Source organism: Meleagris gallopavo, chromosome 12 (assembly GCF_905368555.1).
Source record: "Meleagris gallopavo chromosome 12, MGAL_WU_HG_1.1, whole genome shotgun sequence".
In the NCBI taxonomy this organism is placed as follows: Eukaryota; Metazoa; Chordata; class Aves; order Galliformes; family Phasianidae; genus Meleagris; species Meleagris gallopavo.
The window spans coordinates 12,395,890-12,418,167 of NC_139415.1; the positions used below are offsets into that span (position 1 = coordinate 12,395,890).

Below are 22,278 nucleotides of genomic sequence, written 5' to 3' on the forward strand. Positions count from 1 at the left end.
GTGGCTGTAGAACAGCACTTACCTGAGTGGCACCAATGGCCTGGCTGCACTGGGAAGAAGTCAAGCTGCCCAGAATCTTAAAATTTCTTAACAGAAGCAAAAAACCAGCAACTGCAGCTTTACGAGCATCAAGCTGCCTGTGAGTCAGTGAGAAAAGAGAAACATGAGGAAAAAAGGAAGCAAGAAGTTCAAAAGGAAATACAAGAACAACTCAGTAATGAAAAACCGTTCACAAAAACAGTGTGATTGGGCCCAGTGGCACTCCCCAAGAGAGCAACTCAGCCCCAAGCAGTTAAGAGTTTGGTTTGCTGGGAACTCCTTTGCTCTACAATCACAACATTCCATTTCTTTTTCTACCCTCACAGTGCTCAAACTGAAGGAGAGCCCCAGATCGAGACTCAAGCATTAAACGCCCCTTGAAAACCTAAACGGGAGCATCTCCCAGAGCTGCAAGGTTCCTTACAAAAAGCTGGTGTTTCGCTTTGCTCACTGAAATCCCAGATCTTTCCCAAAGACCAAGTTCCTTGCCTTAAATAACAGCGCTCAATTATGAATTCTGTTTTCATAATCAGACAGTCATCGCCCCACAAAACTCAGTCTGTGATCACAGCATTATGAAGACAGCAGGACGTATTGCTCAAAGCATTACCAAGACAACAAGCCTGTTTCTCTGCCGTTTTGTAAGAGATCAGAATGCTGAGATGCCACCTTCCCTCTGAGTCAGCGGCTCCGTCTAAACTCTCTGCGGCATCTGGAGGCACTCAGTTGTGCAGAGTATTAGAATTGGTTTTAATTCTGCGTTCCTATTTGGAGTTCCCAACAGCTTTCTGAATTTCCAAACGCTACTCATCCGGGGGTTGGGATTGGTGTTTCAGTGGGTGCAGCTGTGACTGTATTACAGTCCCAGGCTGAAGGGATAGATGTCACTATCAAGTTATGGGAAGAATATAGTAAGAAGACACTTAGCCAAAGCACACAAAGTATTTCTGCTCCAAAAAATGCAAGTGAGTTGCAGAAATCTCTTCAAAGAATCCCCTCTCCAGCTTACCTGGAAAAGATAGCCTTCTGGAGAACAAGTATCAGGGAGTCCCTCACTGACATGCTGACTTTGAGCAGGGGCTGGAAAGGAACACATGCTTTGGAGAGAAAAACACTATGGTGTGCCAAACCCTTGGGGCCTATGAGCTCATCTTCCTCAGGTCCATCTGGCCCTTCATTTTTAATACTGTCGTCAGTACAGCAGGGAAACCAAAATATTTTAAAATAACATAAAATTAAACCTGGAGAGATGTAGCAGCAGGATACCTTGGCAGGCTAGTGAGAACAAAGGGCAAGGGTTTGGGAAAGAACTGTCATCCCCAGAGCAGACTAAGCTGAACTCCAGGGCAACACCTCAGCTCAGGTAAAGAGAAATACCGACATGGAGCCTCGACAGAGAAAAATCAACACTGACAGCTAAAGCTGTTCAGCTGAACACTATATACTGAGTTTTCCACAGTGTAGCATCTGGGCATCTTCCAGATGAAAGGTCAGCACAGAGCAGATCCAGCACCATTCCAGACCACACCATATGGTTTACATTTTTTTTTTTTTTTTTTTTTGCTAGAGGGCATATGCAAACCCAAGCTTGAAGAACAGTTCTATGCCACACTGAACAACATACAGCAGAGCATTAAGGCTTATTTTACAAGAAGGATTATTAGATCATGCATATAATTGTGGCCTAGAGCTATCACTGGAACTAAGCTAACAAGGATGCTTATGAAGAAATGCAAAGCCTTACCTGTACTGCCCGGAGGAGCCCTTGCACTGTGTCAATGGGCAGAAAGGACAAATTGTCAAAGGTCTCTGTGACTCTGGAGGATGAGTTCTGAAGCACAAGAGGAGCAGACACGACAATATTGGACAGCAAGTCTGAAATAAATAAATAAATAAATAAATGGAGCAGCTTCTGTCAAGCTGCTAGAAAAGTCTTTATTAGGGAAGAGAGCAAGATGTTTCTATAGGGTATAACAGGATGAGCATCGACAAGCTGAGTTCTACTGCAGGCATGAAGCACAGCATACTCACAACTCAGCTGCAGGGCCTCGCCCCACCAGAGGGCACTGAGGTATAAGAGAAGAGGATTCAGCATAGGCTTCCCTGCAGCCCCAGGGACTCCCAAGCACCTACCCAAGGATGACGAGGAAGGTAAGGCTAGAAACTGATGGCTACCGATTTCTGTGCGTCAGTTATTCCATGGCAACTGCCTGGAAGCCTATTTTTCACTTGTGACAAATGCAAGGTGATTTGAGGCAGCTGACATCTCAATAAAAAGAAGGAACAACTGATTGTCTTGGCTTCAAGTCACTTCTGTAGGAGCTGAGGTTCCGAGAAGTCACATACAGAAGTGTCAACAGAGCTGTACACATTTCTCCCTTTACTTTTACCTATGAAGTGGCTGACAGGAGATGCTGCTTTTGTGAGGACTCTGTTCAGGACTTGCTCAAGAATATCACTTCTGATGGGCTCATGGACCTGAAATGAGAAAGAACAATAAAATCAAGACCTACGTAACCTTAAGGTATTCCTGTATATCAGAGCACAGGTGCTGTCCAGTGCAATGCAAAGCCAAATCCAAATGTACTCCTTCAGTGAAGATTCTAGTTTCAATCCCACATCTACCACATTTTCTTTGTGCCTCTAAATTTCTCTACTTCCTATGCAGTTTCCCTTGTATAATTTGGATTACACAAGTATCATAGCAGATGGAATAGATTAGGGCTGGGTCATTATGAAGATGATCTCTTTCTGCTGGACAAAGGCAAAACAGAGACTAAATCTTGTATTGTTTGTACAGAACTCATACGGATACCTCAAGCAAGGGTTTGATACCATTTACAAAGAGAAAATAAGAATAGTCTTGCCCAGAAAAGCAGCTTTCCAAACCATACACTACCTTAAATGTTTCCAGCAGGATACTTGCTCCCAGTTTGCAAGCCTGCTGCGCTGGCATTTTTGAAAGGCCCAAATTGGTCTCAGCAGCTTTCCCTCCAAAGGACTTTTTTGGTTCATACGATTCCATTAGGCTGAAGCCGAGATCTACCAGTCCCTGAGTAACATGGTCCCAGCCAAATGCACTGAGGAAAACATTAAACAGACCAGGAAAGAAGCAGCTTAGTCACAGGAAACGTTTAGATTAGACCAGTCTGTAGTAAAATCTTCCACAGTCATCCAGATCCAGAACAGCTCTGAGAGATGCTTGTTTGCACCAGGGAAAATGTCAACCCTCTCAAACTCATGGTTGTCTTCAAGCTGAGGGGCAGGTGCTCAGCCCTCGTGTTTTGCATTCCTGGTTCTCCAACCATCAGACTTCTGATCCAGTCCACACGTTTGCTTCTTATGGGGAATGGTTTGCACTCAGATCTCACCCAAAAGTGACCCTGAGCTGCAGTCTGAAGGTATAGATTCTACAGAGCCTGGCCATCAAGTCAGAACAGGAATACCTTACATCAAACTAAAGGACAATTGATGACAGATCACAGAGCTATCCTGCAGGATGTTTAAAGGACTAACCACATGGGGAAAGCAAACAGTGAGTGAAACCATCACTCATGCCTTGATCAGAACACAAACTACAGCAAGCAGTATGACTCATACCTTCATCTTCTTTCCTGCTAGGAAACAGACGTGGTTCTGATCAGTTCAGTCCTCTGTAACATCATATGCCAAGATTTGGGGTGGAGGGGCAGATTTAGATATTTATCTTTTTGCTTGTTTAAATTCACCAGTATAAAACTGTAATAGAAACTTTGGATTTTAACACTGTTCACTGCTGGCAACAGGTCAGCAGTGATTTTGTGATCCCAGAGAACTCCAGCAAGGCTGAAACACTCCCCCTTCCAAAGTTCACTGAACACTCTGCAGCACGTGGCAACAACTCACCTATTTTTCACCACCTCCAGAATTACAGCTGTTACATCATATTGCTGAGGACACAAATCCTGCAGAAATTTGGAGGCCTGTAGGAACTGCAGGTCCTTGCAGCTTCTTGTGATTGATGTTTTCAAGAAATCAAATATCTGGAACATAAAATCACAGAGTGCGAGGAAATGATCTTTGAAATGGGATCTGTAAAGTCTTGGGTATGTTCCAGTAAAACTAATCTGCCAGAAGTCTTAGCTCTACTTCTTTCACAGAACAAATACACCAACTTCAGTAAGGGCCAATGTTCTATCTTACAGGGCAGTAAGAAAACTGTTTTAGAAGGAATCATCAGTTTTTTCAATCAGCTGGACAAGAGACAAAAGGAAGAACAGAGGGTTCCACAGTAAGTTGCTGCCAGATGTACTTTGGGGTAGCTACCACAGAGCCAAAACATTAGAAAAGGAAGGCATTGCTTCCCTTCCCACAGTACAGCACTAGCCCACAGGAATCATGATTCTGGAAAATTCTGATATTGCTCCAGGGTCTTTTATAGTGCTAAGTAAACCATAATGTACCTCTAATCTAATTGCCTCCCCATGAGCATCCTGAAGCCACTTTTAGCCCGATTCTGACATGACTATAACTTAATCATTCTTCCTTTCTGTTACAAGAAAGGGCACTGAAGTTCCCTGAGTATTTATCTCATACATACCTGCTCTTGCAGTCTGTGTTTCACCGCAATCGAAAGCAAAAGGGCCACGCTGAAGGGACACAGGGCTTTACCAGGGTCCTTCTGTTGCTCTGTCTAGAAAACAGTAAGCTACTTCAACTGCAAGACCTCACAAGCTGAAGAAAGCTACCAGGCTCATATCACACTGCTGTTGTGGTACAGAAAGGAACACAGATCTTTACACTTAACTTCATAATATCATAAAATGATCCTAACATGATTCAATCCCTTCTAAAGACAACCAGCACTGATTAAAAAAGCCTTGCTTCAACACCTTCAAAAACAGTGCCTGTTCAATCTTTGCCATACCTTTAGATGTTTGATTAGCTCCTCACCAATGTCCTGATCCAGGTTGATAGCAGAAACAATGTGGAGGATAACAGTACCTTCCACGTGGCGGAGCTGGTCTAGGGGCAGCGTGGCTACCTCAAGGTCTGCTGATCTGTAAGGTTTATCAGAAAACAAACAAACAAACAAAAAAACTTAAGAAAACCACCAAGCCATCCAATGCCATAAATTATTTCTTCGGTGTCAAGAAGTATGTACTTAAGATTTGACAGCTCCATGTACAAGGAATACTGAGAGGACAGAGGTTACCACTTGAGTATTTGCAGTCAAGAAAGGGAATGACAAAGAACTTACTGTGGAACCCTCTGTTCTTCCTTTTGTCTCTTGTCCAGTTGATTGAAAAAACTGATGATTCCTTCTAAAACAGTTTTCTTACTGCCCTGTAAGATAGAACATTATATTAAGCAACTGCATGGTCTGCAGGATCCCAGAGAGGTACACTCTATTCTTACATCAATTACAAACGTCCTGGCATTCTCTGTCACCCTTCATAAATCGCTGAGGCAGGGGAATGCTCTGGTATACCTCACTTCTAGGTGAAGTTGCTTGGTTCAGTCTGTCTACTTCTTTTGATTTCAATTATTGAAGAGTTGCAAGAAATTGAATATCTCAGGTGTTTTTGTTTGTTGCTTGGTGAAAGATGCTTTCCAATTGATAAATTAGGAAGGCTTTCAAACTCCTAACCTTATTTCTGTCATTACATTTTGGCTAATGGATACAAAAGACATCCTGTAACAGACAGATAATTTGTCATTGTTTCGATCACGTACTTTGGCATGTACTTGGTCACAAATAAAGCAAAAGAGCCAGAACACCAATGAAGGGCAGGTAGGTACCTGGCAGCCACTGCCTGCTGGACAAGCACAGGAGGTGAGACATTTCTAGTACAAGTCAAACTACAATCCAGAAGAGAGTCACACTGCACAAGCCGTTGTTTTAATGGAAGCAAGCGGATCACAAACAGTGAGCAAAGCCATGCTTAAAAATACTGAAGACAATCCACTCTGCTACCTCCTGCCTCTGAGGTCATCCCTTGTTTCCCAAAGGTTTGCTCTTACAGATTCCCACAAGAACAAAACCGTCTCTTCCTCTGATCTCCTCCAGGCTAAAGATAGAGGACAAAAACCAACAAAAGCAAAAAACCCGATGATGTCCTGCTCTCCACAGCTCAATGTGGGAGTAATTAGAATCTCCTGAAATTCAGCCCCTGTCTCAGCCTGCGTGCACTTTTCCTCATGATACATGCTCAGGAGGAGACCAGCTCCCACAGGCTCTTACCTTTGCAGAAAGCAGCAGCAGCTGATAGACCAGGGGGGGTATTTCCTGCAGGTCCAATTTGGAGAACATCCTAAGGACCTTTTCCACCACAAACTGCAGCTCCTCTCCTGAGAGTGGAATATCCCTGTTGAATCAAAGATGCAGCCTAATTATTTTTATTCATTTCTTTCAGAATCCTGCAGCAGATTCAATCCATAAGAGCTCCCAAAGTCCTCGTCAGAACATACTGTTAATTTGTCAAGGCTCACAAACGGAAAATCACACATGGAAAAAAAGTCACAATCCCACTCAAAAGGCATTTACAAGCAAGGAGCAAAACCATACAACCACACACCCACACAGCCACTGGTTGATCTGTAACTCAGAGCACTAACAACATTCCCTATAGCACTGGGCGTACAAAGGAAAATACAACAGAAGTCTCTGCTCTTAAGCTGCCAATAGCCACTAAATATGGGGCTGTGAGAAGCTGGGAAGCACGTGAGGCTCACAGCAGTCTTTGGAGCATGCTTGTCCAGATGTGTTTTGTATCCACACGGATCTGATGTGGATGTTCACTGACCAAAGCATGCATGGAGCTGTGTCTGGTATGTCCAAACTGTGCTTTCCCCAAACTACACGTGAAATGGGACACAGACATAACTGCAGCACTGCTTGCTAAAGGGAAACAATTACCTGAACATGTTGGCAAGATGTATTACACACTGAGGATCCCACCTGGTAAAATAAGCATTTGTCAGAAAACTGAGAAGAAGTAGAATTCTTTTTTACTCCTTTATCCACTTTTCCTGTCTCCCATATCAAGATTAGAAGCCAAATTTCCAACCAGAATCACCACTGCCACCCTAATTATCCAGATTTAGAATGGTTCCAAACTGTCCTGGTCCCCACAATAACAAGTGTCAAGAAAGGAATAAAACCTAGCACCTCCTGCAATCTGCTCATGAGACACTATTACAAAATCTGGAAACAGGGCATTCCCTCACCCTGCCAGCTAGAAAAGACACTGTCATGGTGGCACAGATTCAGTGATGTTAGAACAGGAAACAGGCAGTACCACTGAACTCCTTCTCAAAGCATAACATGAAACACATAACATAACATGCCACACAACTAAGAGGAGACAATAGGAATGTGGACACATCTAGTGACCGCAGATTTAACTTGCTCCATAACTGTAGGGTGTCAAAGGAAATTATGTAAAAAGAGGTAGAAAAAGGCACTGACTGATATTCAAACAAACTAAAGCATAGTGGAGCTGGCAGAGATGCACATACTTGCTGGAGCAGAGGGTATTTATCAGCTGTTTCTTAAATTCTTCCCCATTCAGTTCACCTGAAAAAACATGAGGCTTTTAGGAGCCCACTCCAGAGCGAGTGAGGACAGACAGGGGAGAAGGAGATGAGAAGGGTTACCTTTCCCATAAGCCAGGCTCTCCTTAGAGTTGGACAATGCAGTAAGAACAGTGGAAAACAACTCCAGGGATTTCCCATTAGACAGGCTGCCTCCCTTAATAACTTCAACAAACAAGGTGGCAAGTTCAGCCAACGCATGGCCTGGCAGCTGGCGAGCCTGGGAGGAGGTGGAATAACATTGAAGATGAGCACAGGAGAATTCCTTGCACACGTCCAAATGCTCACCAAATACCAGAAAAGGACATTTCCCACAGTGCAACGTTTCTAAAAAATGAGTTAATCCCCAAGACCTCTCTTTTATGCTGTCCTTCATAGAACAGAGCAGTTAATCAAATAAATACAATTATGATTTTGGAGTTCAGATCTAAATATCCAGAGATCATATTACATGCAAGGCAAATTTCAAGACCAGAACAGATCCGTGGACAGGACGGAGGTCTGGTGAAGTGCCTCAGTTTGCTCACTAAAGGACCACAGGAAAGCCAGCCCAAATAAGCTCCTACCTCCAGCATCAGCAGCCCTATGATTTCAGACACTTTGCCCACATGCAGATCTCCTGATTCCACAAGTGGGACACAGTGCTTGTAAACCTGTAGCCTCCTGAGAACACCGCTTTGCTGGGAACATGGGGAGCCTTATCACAAGAAAATAAAGAACAGGAAAAGAGTTATACAAGCAACAACATGTCACTAAACAGGAAATTTGCAGGGCTAAACTGTCACCCAACTGCAGCTCCCTTTTTTATATACTTGACAGAACAGATAAAAAAGCAGAGTAGAGGAAATGAGAATCTCCAGGATAAAACAGCTGAAACACTCAGCACTGTTATCGCACTCTTTGGTTCTCTCAACTTGCTGTCCAGTCAGGAAGCATCAACGTTTTGAGAAGAATTTGCTTGGTAATTCAGTTTCAGCTGTCCAGTTCTACTAAAAGACACCTAAAGGCTCCCAGAAGAAAATCCCATATGGAATCACAGAATGGCTCGGGTTGGAAGGGACATTAAAACCCACCCAGCTCCAACCCCCTGCCATGGGCTGGGGGCAGCTCAGGCTGCTGAGGGCCCCATTCAACCTGGCCTTGAGCACCTCCAGGGATGGGGTAGCTCTCTGGGCAGCTGTGCCAGGGTCTCACCGCCCTCTTAATGAAAAAAAAATCCCTAACATCTAACCCAGACCTCCCCTCTTTTAGTTTAAAGCCACTCCCTCTCACCTCCCCTCTTCCCCATCAGGCCCTGTCCCCACCAGCCCCCAGACGCGTCACCTACCTCTGAAGATCCCCCTGAGCAGCGCTGCCGTCTCCCTGCCCCTCAGGGCCTGCCTCGTTACCATGTCACCCAGCTGGAAGAGAAGGCCGCGCCGTGAGTCGCCCCGACTTGAGAGCAGGAGAAGCAACTCCCCGCCCTCCCGACAGAGCCGGCGGAGACCCCCCCCTCCCCCAGGCACCTCGCCCTCCGCCAGGCCCTGAAGAGCCTCCTGGAGCCGCTCGGGGCTCTCCTCGGCCGCCAGCTGCAGGATGCGCTGCGCCATGGCGCGGCCGCTGTCATCCGCCGCAACGCCGAAATTCCCGCCCGGAAGCGCCTCTCATCGCCATGGCAACAAGTCCCGCCCCCCCCCTCCCCTACGTCACTTCCGTTCTCCGCGAGAGTTGCGTAACCCCGTCCCTAGTGTATCAGTGAGTTCGAATCCCGCGTGCGGTGCGGGATGCGAGCTGGTGGGGGCGATCCCCGGGCACAAAGCGCCCATTGAGGTCTCACTCGCAGAGCCGTCCCTGCCACTGCGAAGGGTTTCACGTGGGCACGATCCGCTGGCGCCAGGCCGGGCACGGGGCACGAGGGGCCCTGTGCAGCGTTAGCAATCTCTAAATCCGCGTGTTACAAAACATGCCTTGTGTAAGCCCCTTCCTCCACTCCCCAAATCCCCAGAGCGGCGGGAGAGCGGCCAAGGCCTGGCCTCAATGGGCTCCTGTTCTCACTTCCCATCGCAGCTTCACCCACAGGTCTGGGGAGCACCAAGCCCACAAAGACACCCCAAAGGCCCCACTTGGCCACCATCCCCACGACTCTCCCCCATGTTGTGCCCACATGCCAAGGGCTGTCTGCTCTCCAGCACGGGGATCACTGGAAGCTCCACCTGTGGTCCGCGTCCCACCACCACCATCCCTGCACCCTCACCCGGCTCCTGGGGCCGCTGCAGGGGGTGGCACGCTGCCCACCCCCGGCCCCGCACTAATGAGCACAGTTACACAATGGGAAGCTTTTATACACCCTTAATCGGCCCCAGCATCCCGCCCCTCCGCGCGCCCTCCGGCCCTCCTGCTCCCTCCTTCCCTCTCCCCATCAGCCTTTTGGAAGGCTTTAGTGGGGTTTCCTGCCTGCTTTATGCGGACTTAATGATAAAGCTGCGGTGAGTTGATGCCTTGTGACGGCCTAATCCCAACCCGGTGACTCTACAAAGCTTTCGCTGGGATTTCGTGCTGCTCCACTCCGCTCCTGCTGCCCAGCCCCGCTCCAGCAGCCCCCAGGCCCTCAACCTCCACGGACGGTTTGGCATTCCCTGACCCTGGTGAGTATGGGGACAATGCACACCTCAAACATTGGCATTGGATGCCATAACCTGGACTTCCCTGACCTCCAGAGATGGGTTTGATTTTGGGGTCTCAAATAATGGGGTGCTTATGGGGGGAACCCTGGGAGGCACTGGGACACATGGCGGAGACATCTCTGACACGGGCTGAGCAGCAGGAAGGGTGCTGAGCTGGTGATGAGGAGGGCGGCCTTCCTCCTCATTTGTCTGCATTAAGAGGAAGAAGACAAAGGAATTGCCTGAAGGTTTTCTGCATTGCTCTCAAGCAAAGGTGCAGACAGCAAGCCTTGGAGTGGTGAGGGAAGAGCCCAAGGGCCAAGGGAAGCATTTGCTCAGTAGGACTGTGGCAGTGCCAGGGTTCCCTGGGCTGGCATGAGGTCCACTGGCAACCATGGGACAGCCCAACAAGCCAGGTCTTTGCTATCTTGTCCTGTGCTGCTCTGGATGCAGGCAGAAGTGAGTTCATGAGGAAACCCAGGGATGCCTCTGCCCACAGCTTCCCATCAAAACAAAAAATGCTGAAGACATCAGACGATCAATACTCACTTATTTATGCTGCAAAGAGTCCTGGCGTTTCTCAAGCACTTTCACTGTTCATTAGGATTCTAGCACATCCTCTGTGGGGACTGGGCAAGAGGGATAGGGCACCAAGATTGCTAAGTCTTCAGATACCCACAGGTATCTCCTTCTCTCTTCCAGCATACTGCAGCTGATCAAGGCTAAAAGAAGACATGTCTGCTGTTGTGAGTAGTGCCCCATCCCTATCCCACTGCACCACTTGGGTGCAACTCTGTCCTTCCCTAGAGTGACCTGCAAGGCACTGGGGCTGTCCTCAGCCTTGTGGGGCAGGGGGCAGGGAGATTGGGATCTGTCAGGAGAGGATGCCTGATGCCCCTCATCCTCTCACCTCAGACGGGGACCTTCCGCATTGTCTCAGAAGAGGAGCAGGCACTGCGCACCAAACTGGAGCGCCTCACCACCAAGGACCACGGTCCCGTTTTTGGGAGGTGCCAGCAGATCCCCCCTCACACCCTGCAGAAGGTGAGGCGTGGCCCTACTGTGAGTGGGGCATGATGGGGGGGGTGTGCTCCGACCACACTGCTTTTTGGTGCCAAAATGCACCCTGGGCTGTTGGGTCCGGTGGCCCTGTGGGGTGCCCGGGTCCCCAGGGCATTGTGTGGGTGCTAAGGACCCCATCTTGACTCTCCCCCAGGCAAAAGATGAGCTGAATGAGACGGAGGAGCAGAGAGAGGCAGCAGTCAGAGCGCTGCGGGAGCTGGTGCAGGAGCGGGCCGGCAGCGAGGATGTCTGCAAGGCAGTGGCTGAGAAGGTGCAGGGGAAGGATGATTCCTTCTTCCTCCGCTTCATCCGTGCCCGCAAGTTTGATGTGCACAGGGCCTACGACCTGCTGAAAGGTGGGGGTCCTCAGGCAGCCCCTTGCCTCTTTCCAGTACTCCCAGCACCCTCAGTCCCTGAGCCGGGCTGGCAGGGACAGGGAGCAAGGAGACCATTGGCTGGGACCCACTCTACTCCTGTTTGCTTCTGCCAGGCGGATAATGAGTTGCAATTATCAGTGCTGGCTCCCAGATGAGCTGTTTTGTTCACCCAGATTTTCCCAGGACGTTTCCATATTTCGTGCCCACGCGGTGCCAAGTGGGGGAGAGCAGGGGCAGGGAGCTCCCCCAGCACTCCCCTGGCTTCCTGATGGGCAAGCAGCTGCTGTACTGCCCAGCTTCTATCTCTCCCCAGGCTATGTGAACTTCCGCCAGCAATACCCCGAACTCTTTGACAACCTGACCCCCGAGGCCGTGCGCAGCACCATTGAGGCGGGCTACCCCGGCATCCTGGCCAGCAGGGACAAATATGGGCGGGTGGTGATGCTCTTCAACATCGAGAACTGGGACTATGAGGAGATCACCTTCGATGAGGTCAGCCCAGCCATTTCTCCCTGAACAGTTCTGCTCCTGGGGCTGTCCTGCTGAGCAGTGCATCCCTTACACACATTTGTATGGGCACACGTAACTCCCATCCATCCAGGTTTATGCAAAACTTTGAATTTATCCTTCCAGGGGAATCTGGTCCACCTCAAAGATTTCCCCTTCTTTCTTTCTGATGCGCAAGATGCAGGGCACAGTTGGGGTGTGCATCTCCCATCCTAGATGACACAGAGTGAAGAGAGGCATCACACCATTAGATCAGGGTGATGTAAAAAGGAAAGACCTGCAGGGCAGAGGAGGAAACTGGCACACAGCATGAAAAAGGCTTCTGGGCAAAGAGACCTTCAAGCATGAGATCACAAGTTCTTCCAGCTCTGTTTTCTGCTCAGCCCTGAATTTGCTGGCACTATATCAGAGCACTGACCCAGATGCGAGATACCTTGAGAGGGTTGTTGAGCATCCTCTGCAGTGCCCCCCTGCTCTGAAGCTCTGGGGCTGCCTGGGACAACCAGCTGAAGTTGAACAGACCCAGACTAATGTTCCACAGGATTGGTCCAGGGAACCTCCTGAACTCTAAGGGAGGTGAGACCTTGCAGTCACACTAATAGCAGACCCTGCTGTCTCTCCTCTCAACCAGATCCTTCGTGCCTACTGCGTTATCCTGGAGAAACTGCTGGAAAATGAAGAGACCCAGATCAATGGGTTCTGCATCATTGAGAACTTCAAAGGCTTCACCATGCAGCAGGCATCAGGAATCAAACCCTCTGAGCTCAAGAAGATGGTGGATATGCTACAGGTGAGGTGGAGAAGACTGCCCGGGGCTAGCAGGGGTTTTGTATTGCCACTGCACTGTCACCATGAGAAAACATCATGGAGAGGCCATTTTCCATGTGATCTTGTGAAAAAGGAGCAATGAGTCATCTGGGAGGCTCTGCAGCTTCCCTGGTGCTCTGAGGACTGGGACAGCTGCTCCTCTGGGTTCCTGTTGTTCATCAGAATAAGAAAGGGATGATGGAAGGGAAAATGGGAGGCTGGGGAAGGGGAGCGGAGGCAGTGCCAGGGTGTCTTTTGCAGTTGTGCTCCTCTCCTGTTTTCTTGTGGCCAGCACAGTCTGTAACCAGCCATGTCTGGGTTTGGCATCCTAGGACTCCTTCCCAGCGCGGTTCAAGGCTGTCCACTTCATCCACCAGCCCTGGTACTTCACCACTACCTACAACGTGGTCAAACCGTTCCTGAAGAGCAAACTGCTGGAGAGGGTGAGCTTGGGAAGGGGCCTAGTGGCAGAAGCTGGGTAAAGCAGTGTGGCTGGGGGAGATCTCACAGCTTTTGGAGACATGGGGACAAACTTGGGCTGAGAGCAGCTGGTGGATGAGCTGGGCACGTCCCCTGGGAAGGGGAGCCTGCTGCTAGGCAATGAGAAAGGCAGGCAGCTCATCAGATCAGTGCTAGGATCCCTCGGCCATTTCTTTGTTGAGGACAAAGTCACCCATCTCTGCTGAGGGTTCCTCTTGTGCCAGGTGTTCGTGCACGGCGAGGAGCTGGAGTCCTTCTACCAGGAGATCGATGCTGACATACTGCCAGCAGACTTCGGTGGCAATCTGCCCAAGTACGACGGCAAAGCAACTGCAGAGCAGCTCTTTGGGCCCCGCATTGAAGCTGAAGATACGGCACTTTAAGTCAGGGGCTGCTCCCCTTCCCCTGTAAAATAAGATCAGAGGTGGTCCCCTAACCCCAACCATCTCCATACCGTAGCAATGGATGAGTGACTGCTCTGGGTGTGTTGCTCCGTGTCTGTTTCTGTCCCCAAACCTGGCAGCAGGCTGCCTGGCAGCGGCTGGGATGCAGCGAGCACGTGCCTTGCTCTGCTCCAGCCTTAGCCTTTACTTCTGTGGGGCAATACAGCCAGAGAACACTGTCTCCACAGCCAGCTCTATGCGCCCACAGTTGGTCACTGGGGAGCAACACAGCCAGAGGATGCCACTGCAGAAGCCCCTGCCAGGGGCTGGCTGAAACGTGTATGCAGAGAAATAAAGAAGAATTTAACAAGAGTGTGTCTCAGACCTGGGTCAGTGGTTCTGTTACAGCGCTATCAAAACCAAGCAGTGGCACAGGCAGAGGTGAGCGCCCAATTCTTGCTATGCAGGGCAGCCAGGGAGGAAGAACAGCAGCCACTGAGGGCAGGAGGTGAACGCTAACCACAGAACAGTGGAAGACACACAGAATGTACCCTCCTAAATCCTCTAAAAGCCTTAACTAAGCTGCCTCTCCTAGCACTGCACCTGGCAGTGAGCTCAGATCTGAGTAGTTCAGGTCAGAAAAGCTCCGTGAAAAGTATCCAAGGAGGGCGGGGAAGGGCACAAGGGATCAGCGAGGGGTGGCAGCACCTGTAGCTTGGAGTCAGCAGGAGGCAGATAATGGTATAAAGAGGAGGTGCCAGGGAAAGCGGTGTTCTGGGTTATAAACCAGAAGCTCCGAGGTGGTGAAGTAAAAAGCGGCTCGTGAAGGAGCTGATCAGATGCTGGACTTCTCATTTGGCCATCAGCCATGAGAGCAGCAGGGCTTGGAGAAGAGCAAGGGGCTGCTGCCTGCCCAGGACTTGGTGGTGTCACCCCATCAGCACAGCATGCCCCCTTTTTCCCTCCCCCAGCTCTGCAGTTGCACACGAAGGCTTTTCATTAGCAGAGCAAGGACCAGAGCCCATCCGCGGCCAGCGGAGGTGCAGGGTGCTGACAAGAGCTGCATTCATCAGGGCACTGGCTCAGGCTCAAACCAAACAGGATGTCTGCTCTGAAGCTGCCGGGAGGATGGGGCCTGTCTGGGCAGCAGACTGGGGTTAAATCCATTTTCTCCAGTCCCAGTTCCCAGCCCAGGGGCTGTGCCAGGTTTGTGCTGCGAGGTCTCAGAAAAGGATTGAAAGGCACCTCTGGCTGGGCTCTCCACAGGGCCAGCAGTCCCAGGGAAACAAGGTGCGACAACCATCCAGCCAGCGCAAACACAACAGCTTGCTTGGGAGGCAAAGCAATCACGCCTCCTTTGCAAGACAAACAACCAAAGACAACGCCACAGCAGCACTGCTCTTCATGCTGCAGTCCTTGTTCTGCTTCCTAGGACACAGAAAGCAGAGGAAAGCTCCAGGTGGATCCAGCAGGGGTAGTGAGGGCTGGCACACCTGCCTTGTGCTGTAACGCGGGGCACTAATCCCACCTTCCTACTGCACACCTTGGCTTTCCCTGAGGGCGGCGATTCCCCCCTACAGGCAGGGAGAAGAGCAAGATTATCATCTTGGCTCAATATATTCCCATGTCAGACAATCTTTTCCAGAGGAAATCTTTTCCCAGAGGAAGAAATGGCTGCTTTATCTGTTGAGACTTTCCCACCATCAAAAACACTGTACACAGCCACTCCGCGGAGCACTGGCTTCAATAAGTCCTTTATTTTTAAATAAAGAAATCCCACTGAATCAAAGATAACAAAATTACATTTTGTTTTGCAACAACTTCCATTTTTACATCACACAGAAGAACAAAAATTAAAGAAAAAAAATCAAAGACACTGTTTTATATATATTTATATATATAATTTTAAAGGTAAACATCAGCAGATATAGAAAAATTGCATTGCTAGTTGCAAATCATCTCCCCTGCAGCTGTCAGCTTCAGAGAATCTGACTCAGAACATGGCAGCAGGAGAGTATCTCGGTATACAAGCTTTTTCAGGGCAGCATTTAGAGATTGTTCCAGAATATAATTTTGCCAAATTGAGAACATTTTCACAGTAAACTGCACTGCTCACCGAGAACATTGGAAGTCACTCAGTCTGTTCTAACATGGCTGCATGGGCAACACGAGAAGAGCACAGGTCTGCCATCCTCTGGGCCCCATGCACCCTCCTGTTTGGCATTTCAGAGAAAGGGCTCCTCTTGCAAAGAATTTTTTCAAGAATTTCTAGCAATCTGCCATTGGGAAATAGGACGAGCTGTCAGAAAACACGCTCCTCTGGAAAGCTGCTGACTTGGGCTGAGCAGTAAGGTTTGGTTCTATCAAATACAGGTTGTATTGTTGCTATTGTTGCGTTTTTTGTTTTAAAAGACTTGCCATCAGAAGGGTCAGCATCTCAGCAAAGGTGTAATGGAGATCCTAGAAGGAAATTCTGCATCTAATCAAAGCTCTTGCATGTCTGGTGACAGATGATGCAAGCTCGTCATTCAGACAGCAGCAGAAAGGCTTTGTGTAGAGCCACCTAGTGGGACTGCTCCTCAATGGCATTACATCACCTGGGTTAGGCAGGGCCATAGGGTGAGGAGACTCATGGTCTCTATCCACAGGGCACACAGGGCCAGAGTTTTTTGAGAGTGTTATCAGACAGACATGGAAAAGGTTGTTTGACACCAACAGATGCATCCTGATAAATGCTGCCCTGGATTGCAGTGTTTTTGTCCATTGATTAACCAGCAAAATCAAGAGTGTTCAAAACAAGGTGTTCAAAATGGAATCGTTCAGGATAATCCCAGAAACGCTTTTGCTGTAGTGTGGAAAGCTGGCAACTGCTTGGACTCATTGACAGCACTTGTGTCTGAGCTTCCCTAAGAGCGGAGAGAAGTCCAGGCCACTGTAAGAGACGCTCCCAGTAATAAAAGGGGCACAGATGCAAGGCAGCCCTTCCTTGGGTCTGTGTTGCTCTGAACCACTCTAAGCTTGGATGAAGCTCAGGAAGCCCTCACAGCAAGACAAGCTGTTTGCTTTTTGCCTGGGATTAGAAATCCTGAAGGAAACACTGCTTGAGTCACTGCGGCTCTGGGACCTGCCAGAATAAGGACGTGGAGCAGGACTTGACAAGACACCCTTCACAACAAATGACTTACACATGCAGCACAAGACTGGGGCCTTTTCTGATCTCCTTGGAAAGGGCTGTGAAGAATTTCAATGAGCTCCAGACAGATATTATATTACTTAAGAAAAAACAACTTGGAAGCAATCCAGGTGACTGAACTGTTTGGCAATTAATTCCTGAAGTTACTGCTCTGCTCTTTCAAGCTGTAGCCATCTTCAGCTACGCTGCTGAAGAGTTGATAGACACTAGAATTTCGGAGCTGTATGGTAGAAAGTCACATATTAAGCTAACCCTCCCTCTATGACTTCATCTCTACGGCCAGAGGCAAATTTGAGGAGCAGAGCTGAAAGATGATCCACTGCTTATATACACTGCTATTTTAAGCATTAGAATAGACTGCAGTGAGTTGTAGGCTGTTCACAAAAGTCCTTTAAGCCAGCACACACTGGTACAGTGTGCATCGCCAGAGGTGTCTCACTGCCTGGTGTCTGAGAAATCCTTACTAGAAAGCAAAGCCTCAGAGCTCTGAACAGAGCTGTTAGTGAAGTCTCCAGATATGCTGATGTCAAGGGAGAAGAAAGAGGGCAAGGCACCATGTGTCAAAGGGCTGCAGTCTAGGAACTTGTGACAGATCCAGGACAGATGACACACAAGTAGCTTGGCTAAATTCAATACTGGAGATGATAGTTCTTAACGTCCCTGCTTAATGCCCTGTCTTTGTAACCTGTATCTTCATAAACAAAGACCTGCAGAAAAGCGATCAGGAAAAGACTGCAGGGAGGTTCAAGCGTGTCTTTACAGTACAACCACAGCACTGCTGACCTATCTGAAAACATCTTCCATTTAGACTCCAACAAAAGGATCATTAATCGTGCTGGCAGTTCTCATGTAACAGAAGCTGCAAGTTCCTTGTATTCAGTATGAGCAGGTCCCAGCTGCTCACCAAGAAGCTTCAGATCTCTCCACACACTAAGATGATGGTTGGACCAGCCTAACCACCAACAAAATAACAGCTCTGCAACTTGCTATCAGATCGAGAGAGTCCTTATTCAAGTGCTACTTACAGAGATGGGAAGAGAGAGAACTGTTAATGTGTTTTCTAATCTCACTCTGGAACTAAACAGAGCTCAGGACAGATTCATCATGCTGGAGGCTTCAACTGCACTGCAAGACTACACTGTAACTATCTAGAAGTACAACCTCATTGGTTTTACATGAGATGAAAAAGACAATTTCACCTCGAAGATGAAAAATTCATATTGCATTTAGAGTTCCCTGGGCAAGTAAAGACCATTTGCAATCACAAAAGTAGTACTGCCTTATTTCAGGAGAGAAAAGCGATTCAGGTTAGCATTGGACAAAATCCCATCCTATCTGACCTACTAGCACTAGATAACATTGCCAGTAGCAAAATTTAGCACTGGATTTCTTTTTTTGAAGGTCTTTAGATAACACGCACTGCAGCTTACCTTTCTCTTCTCCTACTGCTTTCTTGAGATCTCCAAATTACTGCTGAAAGTTTGACAACATGAGTATTGCTTTGAAGAAGTACCATCAAATTGGGTGGAATGGGAAGAACAGATTTTTACCGTTTCCACTCACATCAAGTTAGTGAGTTTCAGAAACCTTTGCAAGCTATGCTAAAGCTCTTCCTTCTCAAACATTAGTTGGTCCAACCACAAGTGGTGTGACTAGCTGTGGATGCAAGTGGAAAGTGCAAAAAACATCAGTTGAGCAGGACAGACTTATATCACTTCTCTAGTTGAAAGTTTCAAAAATTTCACAGCACTTCTGAAATACAAAGGTATAAGTTGCAGGGCAGAAAGAAAGAGTATTTCTTGAAAAGAGTCCTAAAGCAAAATCTTGATTCAACAAAGCTGCAGCTCTTGCTGCATTAAAACTGCCCAGATGTTTTTGGAAAACCTCATTTTTGGAAATATGTGCTTAAAAATGATTGACTGGCCATCTGCAATAGCAGCCAGATCAAAATAAAGGTGCATTTGAGGAAGTAATTTCTTCCTGTCTCAGAAACAAGAAAACCCTGTTTCAAAACCTGGTTTGTCAAGGATGATCTCCATTACAAAAAGGAAGGTGGAAAAGCTCTTCAGGAAAACCTTTCCACAACAAATCTCTGCTTTCAGATGAACTGGCATGACTTGGTGGAAAAGCACTCTGTTATCTCAACTCAGAAGCAAGCGAACAATTCTGTCTCACTGGCACCTTTCATGTTCTGGATCAGCCAACAGCTGAACCGTTCCTTCAAGTCTGGGTCCTGTGAAGGAAGGCAGAATTTCAGCCACTGCTCCTCTAAAGCTGTCTGGAGTTGATATTCATCTCACAGCACAGTAAAGCTGGACTGAGGCAGGACGTGAAGCATTTCAGAGATGGTACCTCTTGCCATGGGAAGAGCAGCTTTGCCTCCTCAGGGCAGACTGCTATGACCTGTGTAAGCTACAGATGTAGTATGTTATGAAAGCTGAAACATTTCTAAAGTTGTAACCCACTGGACAGAAAAAAATATTTATACCCTACACACCTAAATTTATGCTGTATCTATTTGATGTCTACAAATGTTATTTATACTCTACTTCTGCTGAAGTGAGAATATATTTACGTCACATCCCAGGAGAATGACAGGAACAAACAGTTGCTTGAGCAAAAATCTGAATTTCCTGTGTGACAGATTTTACTGATACACACAGATGCAGTATGAATATGAGGATAACACCACACACAAGATATCCATCAGCTAAGAATATCCTTTCTAACTCATGCCCTAAAATAGCTCTGAAGGAACAGCCACAAGCATGATCAAGTATTGCAGTAGCTTTACTTGGTCGCATCTTTCCTTTAAGGAAAAAAAAAAAGGAAACCTGGATTTACTAACAAGGAGATAGCCACAGTTCATTGTAGCAGGCCAAGGTGTCTGGCCTAAGGCAAACTGAAAGGAATTTCCTGATTTGATAACGCACCTTTGCTACAATAGTTAGTTATTGCTTTATTAAAATAAAAACCTACCTCTGCAACCTACTGAATGAAGTTCAGGGACAAGGCAGTCCAGAAGGCTTGTTCCCCCATATCACCACACTGAAGTCTTGCAGCTTGTTTCACTCAAACTATACACTAAAGTGCCTGAAACACAAACCAAGGCTAAAGCAATAAAGTGCTCGTTGATGCAGGAAGCGTGACAGGAAAAGAGCTTCACTGACACTGTGGTAAAGATGTCCCGAGCATGGATTAATGAGACAAGAATACTGACAGAACAAACAGTAAAAAAAAAAAAAAAAAGAAAAAGATTTCCACCACAAATTTTCAGTCTCCAGATTGTCACAGGGTAACTTTCCTACCAAGGGATAAATGAGAGTCCTCAGTATTGGTCCTGGCACAGACCATAACAGCCACTTGAGGGAAAAGCACAAGTGAGTATGCATCTTTCCTGTAAACAGCTACCACACTTCACTTTGCATGTGGAAACTAGAAGAGAATGTCTGGGTGTGTGAAAGGAATTCAAGTGAGGAGCCAGTAAAATCCTGCAGCATTTACATAGATATGGAAGTAGTTAGGCAAAGATATCATTTTATTTACACAGGGCTAGACCCATCAGGTTCCCATCAACTGTAAGGCAAGTCATGTGTCTGAAAACCATTAAATGCTTTGAATGTTAAGGGCAAGAATTTTGGTATGATCTACCCTGATACAAGGGGAATAAATCTAAATAGATATGTTCTCCCCCCACAGTTCAATCCCTAACAGAGTACCTACTACAAAATATTCTTAAAACACTGAGCTCACAAAAAGGTCCTGTAGATTCTTAATCAGAATCTTCCATTAGGAAGCCAGAGCCAGCTTTAAAAAGCCCCGTATCAAACAAGAAATCCATTACTAAAAATATGACTACATTTCAAAAGAAGCAAATGTGACAAGATGATTGGTCTGGTCTTGGTGTGAATATATGTTTACACTGAAACATTAACTGGCATTACCAGTCTGCAGCTTTCCTCTTCCTGGAATCCCAGTATAAAGATACCCCCAACCCACAGATATCTGAAGCATGGAGAAGTTAAACATTTCTCACCTAACAGACTTGTGTATCTGCACTCTTAGGAAGTAAAACATTCCCTTGAGATGGTGCAAGGCTGGTACTCCACTTGCAGTCAAGCATCTGCTTTTTCAAGCCACAATTTAGTGGCACACAGTCTGGACCACTGACTGGCCTGTGGCTTAGTAGAGGGTTTTTCTAGTACTGGGACAGAGAAGAATCGTAGGTTCCCTGCCATCTACATCTAACTAAATGCTGCAGCTCAAGTTCTTGATCAGCTGGTGAAGTGATTTTGACATCTGAAACTTCTGTTATATCAAAGCAAGTTGTCTCCAACTCAATAACCCCGTAACAAGTCACAGTAAGCAATCTAATTCTTCAAGCAGAGCAGTAAATTACAAACCCAAGTGACAATATAAGCGAAGATTCTCTGACCAGATATTAACCTCTGTTTTAACTCCAATTCATAAGGAAACTTTGTGATCAAACCCCAGCCATAGGATATCAAAAGGAATGGAAACCTGAAGCAGCAGGTGAGGGAACAGAGAGTTCCCGAAGGGGGAGATATACTGAAGTGATCCAGAGTCTTTGGGTCAATTACTCCTGGCCAGATACCGCCTGCTCTGTGTCTGAGCAGTGAGACTTTGTCTTCTCCCACTGGCAGATGGCATTGGCATACTGCACCACAAGCTTATCCATCCAGGTAAGAGGCTCTGGGAATAGCACAGACCCCTCGAAAAAGCCCAGATGGCCTCCGTGAAGGGGCAACACATGCATGACATTTTCTCTTTTCTCTGTAAAAACAACAAAAAAAAGCACATAGGTCCTGAATGTTAGCATTTTTGAGCTGAGCACTAAACCATTTTAAGCCGTGATAATGAACTCAATTCTTGGTATAGGATCTGAAACAACAGGAGCAATATTATGAAGCAGAAACAATGACCAAGGCCATGGCTAATCTGATATCAAAAGCATGTAAGCTTACAATTTCACAGTGCAAGACAGTCCACAGGAACCAATTTCAGCTGCCCAAGAAACGCTGCTGGCTAGGTCCTTATGGCAATACAGGTCACATCCTTCCACCTTTCATTCATACACTGGAACTAGGACCATCAGCATCATGTCAAGCTACTCTAAAGCTCTGGCATATTAGCCACCTTGGTCCACGTACAGGGAGAAAATCCCTGTGCTTGAATCCAATGGGAAGCAGCTG

The 22,278-nt window shown here is 47.3% G+C and overlaps 3 protein-coding genes across 8 annotated transcripts in view; 1 reads left to right on the plus strand and 2 right to left on the minus strand.

Annotated features, from left to right (window-relative positions):
- FANCI (FA complementation group I) overlaps positions 1 to 10,824 on the minus strand; it is a 25,223-nt gene extending 14,399 nt beyond the window's left edge. For 2 of the 3 annotated variants that reach the window (XM_085233752.1, XM_010717478.4), the window contains exons 1-16: positions 9,120 to 9,280; positions 8,942 to 9,014; positions 8,181 to 8,311; positions 7,678 to 7,834; positions 7,540 to 7,597; positions 6,938 to 6,979; positions 6,263 to 6,386; positions 5,279 to 5,364; positions 4,946 to 5,078; positions 4,619 to 4,711; positions 3,925 to 4,061; positions 2,939 to 3,119; positions 2,430 to 2,517; positions 1,784 to 1,914; positions 1,049 to 1,119; positions 23 to 137 (exon numbers count right to left, since the gene is read on the minus strand). In XM_085233752.1, coding sequence (XP_085089878.1) covers positions 23 to 137; positions 1,049 to 1,119; positions 1,784 to 1,914; positions 2,430 to 2,517; positions 2,939 to 3,119; positions 3,925 to 4,061; positions 4,619 to 4,711; positions 4,946 to 5,078; positions 5,279 to 5,364; positions 6,263 to 6,386; positions 6,938 to 6,979; positions 7,540 to 7,597; positions 7,678 to 7,834; positions 8,181 to 8,311; positions 8,942 to 9,014; positions 9,120 to 9,203 — 1,704 coding nt within the window. In that variant the 5' untranslated portion in view covers positions 9,204 to 9,280. Of the gene's footprint in view, positions 1 to 22; positions 138 to 1,048; positions 1,120 to 1,783; positions 1,915 to 2,429; positions 2,518 to 2,938; positions 3,120 to 3,924; positions 4,062 to 4,618; positions 4,712 to 4,945; positions 5,079 to 5,278; positions 5,365 to 6,262; positions 6,387 to 6,937; positions 6,980 to 7,539; positions 7,598 to 7,677; positions 7,835 to 8,180; positions 8,312 to 8,941; positions 9,015 to 9,119; positions 9,281 to 10,805 lie in introns of those variants that run through there. The other variant, XM_085233753.1, reaches the window with a different exon arrangement.
- RLBP1 (retinaldehyde binding protein 1) lies at positions 9,979 to 14,244 on the plus strand. Of its 3 annotated transcripts, XM_031555331.2 has the most exons (8): positions 9,979 to 10,238; positions 10,959 to 11,002; positions 11,172 to 11,300; positions 11,473 to 11,674; positions 12,009 to 12,187; positions 12,834 to 12,992; positions 13,342 to 13,452; positions 13,714 to 14,244. In XM_031555331.2, the coding sequence occupies exons 2-8, from the start codon at positions 10,991 to 10,993 to the stop codon at positions 13,870 to 13,872; spliced, it is 951 nt and encodes a 316-aa protein (XP_031411191.1). In that variant the 5' UTR covers positions 9,979 to 10,238; positions 10,959 to 10,990; the 3' UTR covers positions 13,873 to 14,244. The 3 variants fall into 3 exon arrangements, with proteins under 3 accessions (XP_031411191.1, XP_085089882.1, XP_031411190.1); XM_085233756.1 differs by lacking the exon at positions 9,979 to 10,238 and having other exon boundaries at positions 10,946 to 11,002; XM_031555330.2 differs by lacking the exons at positions 9,979 to 10,238; positions 10,959 to 11,002 and having other exon boundaries at positions 11,148 to 11,300.
- Positions 14,245 to 15,606: 1,362 nt separating this feature from the next.
- ABHD2 (abhydrolase domain containing 2, acylglycerol lipase) overlaps positions 15,607 to 22,278 on the minus strand; it is a 39,510-nt gene continuing 32,838 nt past the window's right edge. For both annotated transcript variants that reach the window (XM_085233818.1, XM_003209525.5), the window contains exon 11: positions 15,607 to 21,859. In XM_085233818.1, coding sequence (XP_085089944.1) covers positions 21,663 to 21,859 — 197 coding nt within the window. In that variant the 3' untranslated portion in view covers positions 15,607 to 21,662. The remainder of the gene's footprint in view (positions 21,860 to 22,278) is intronic.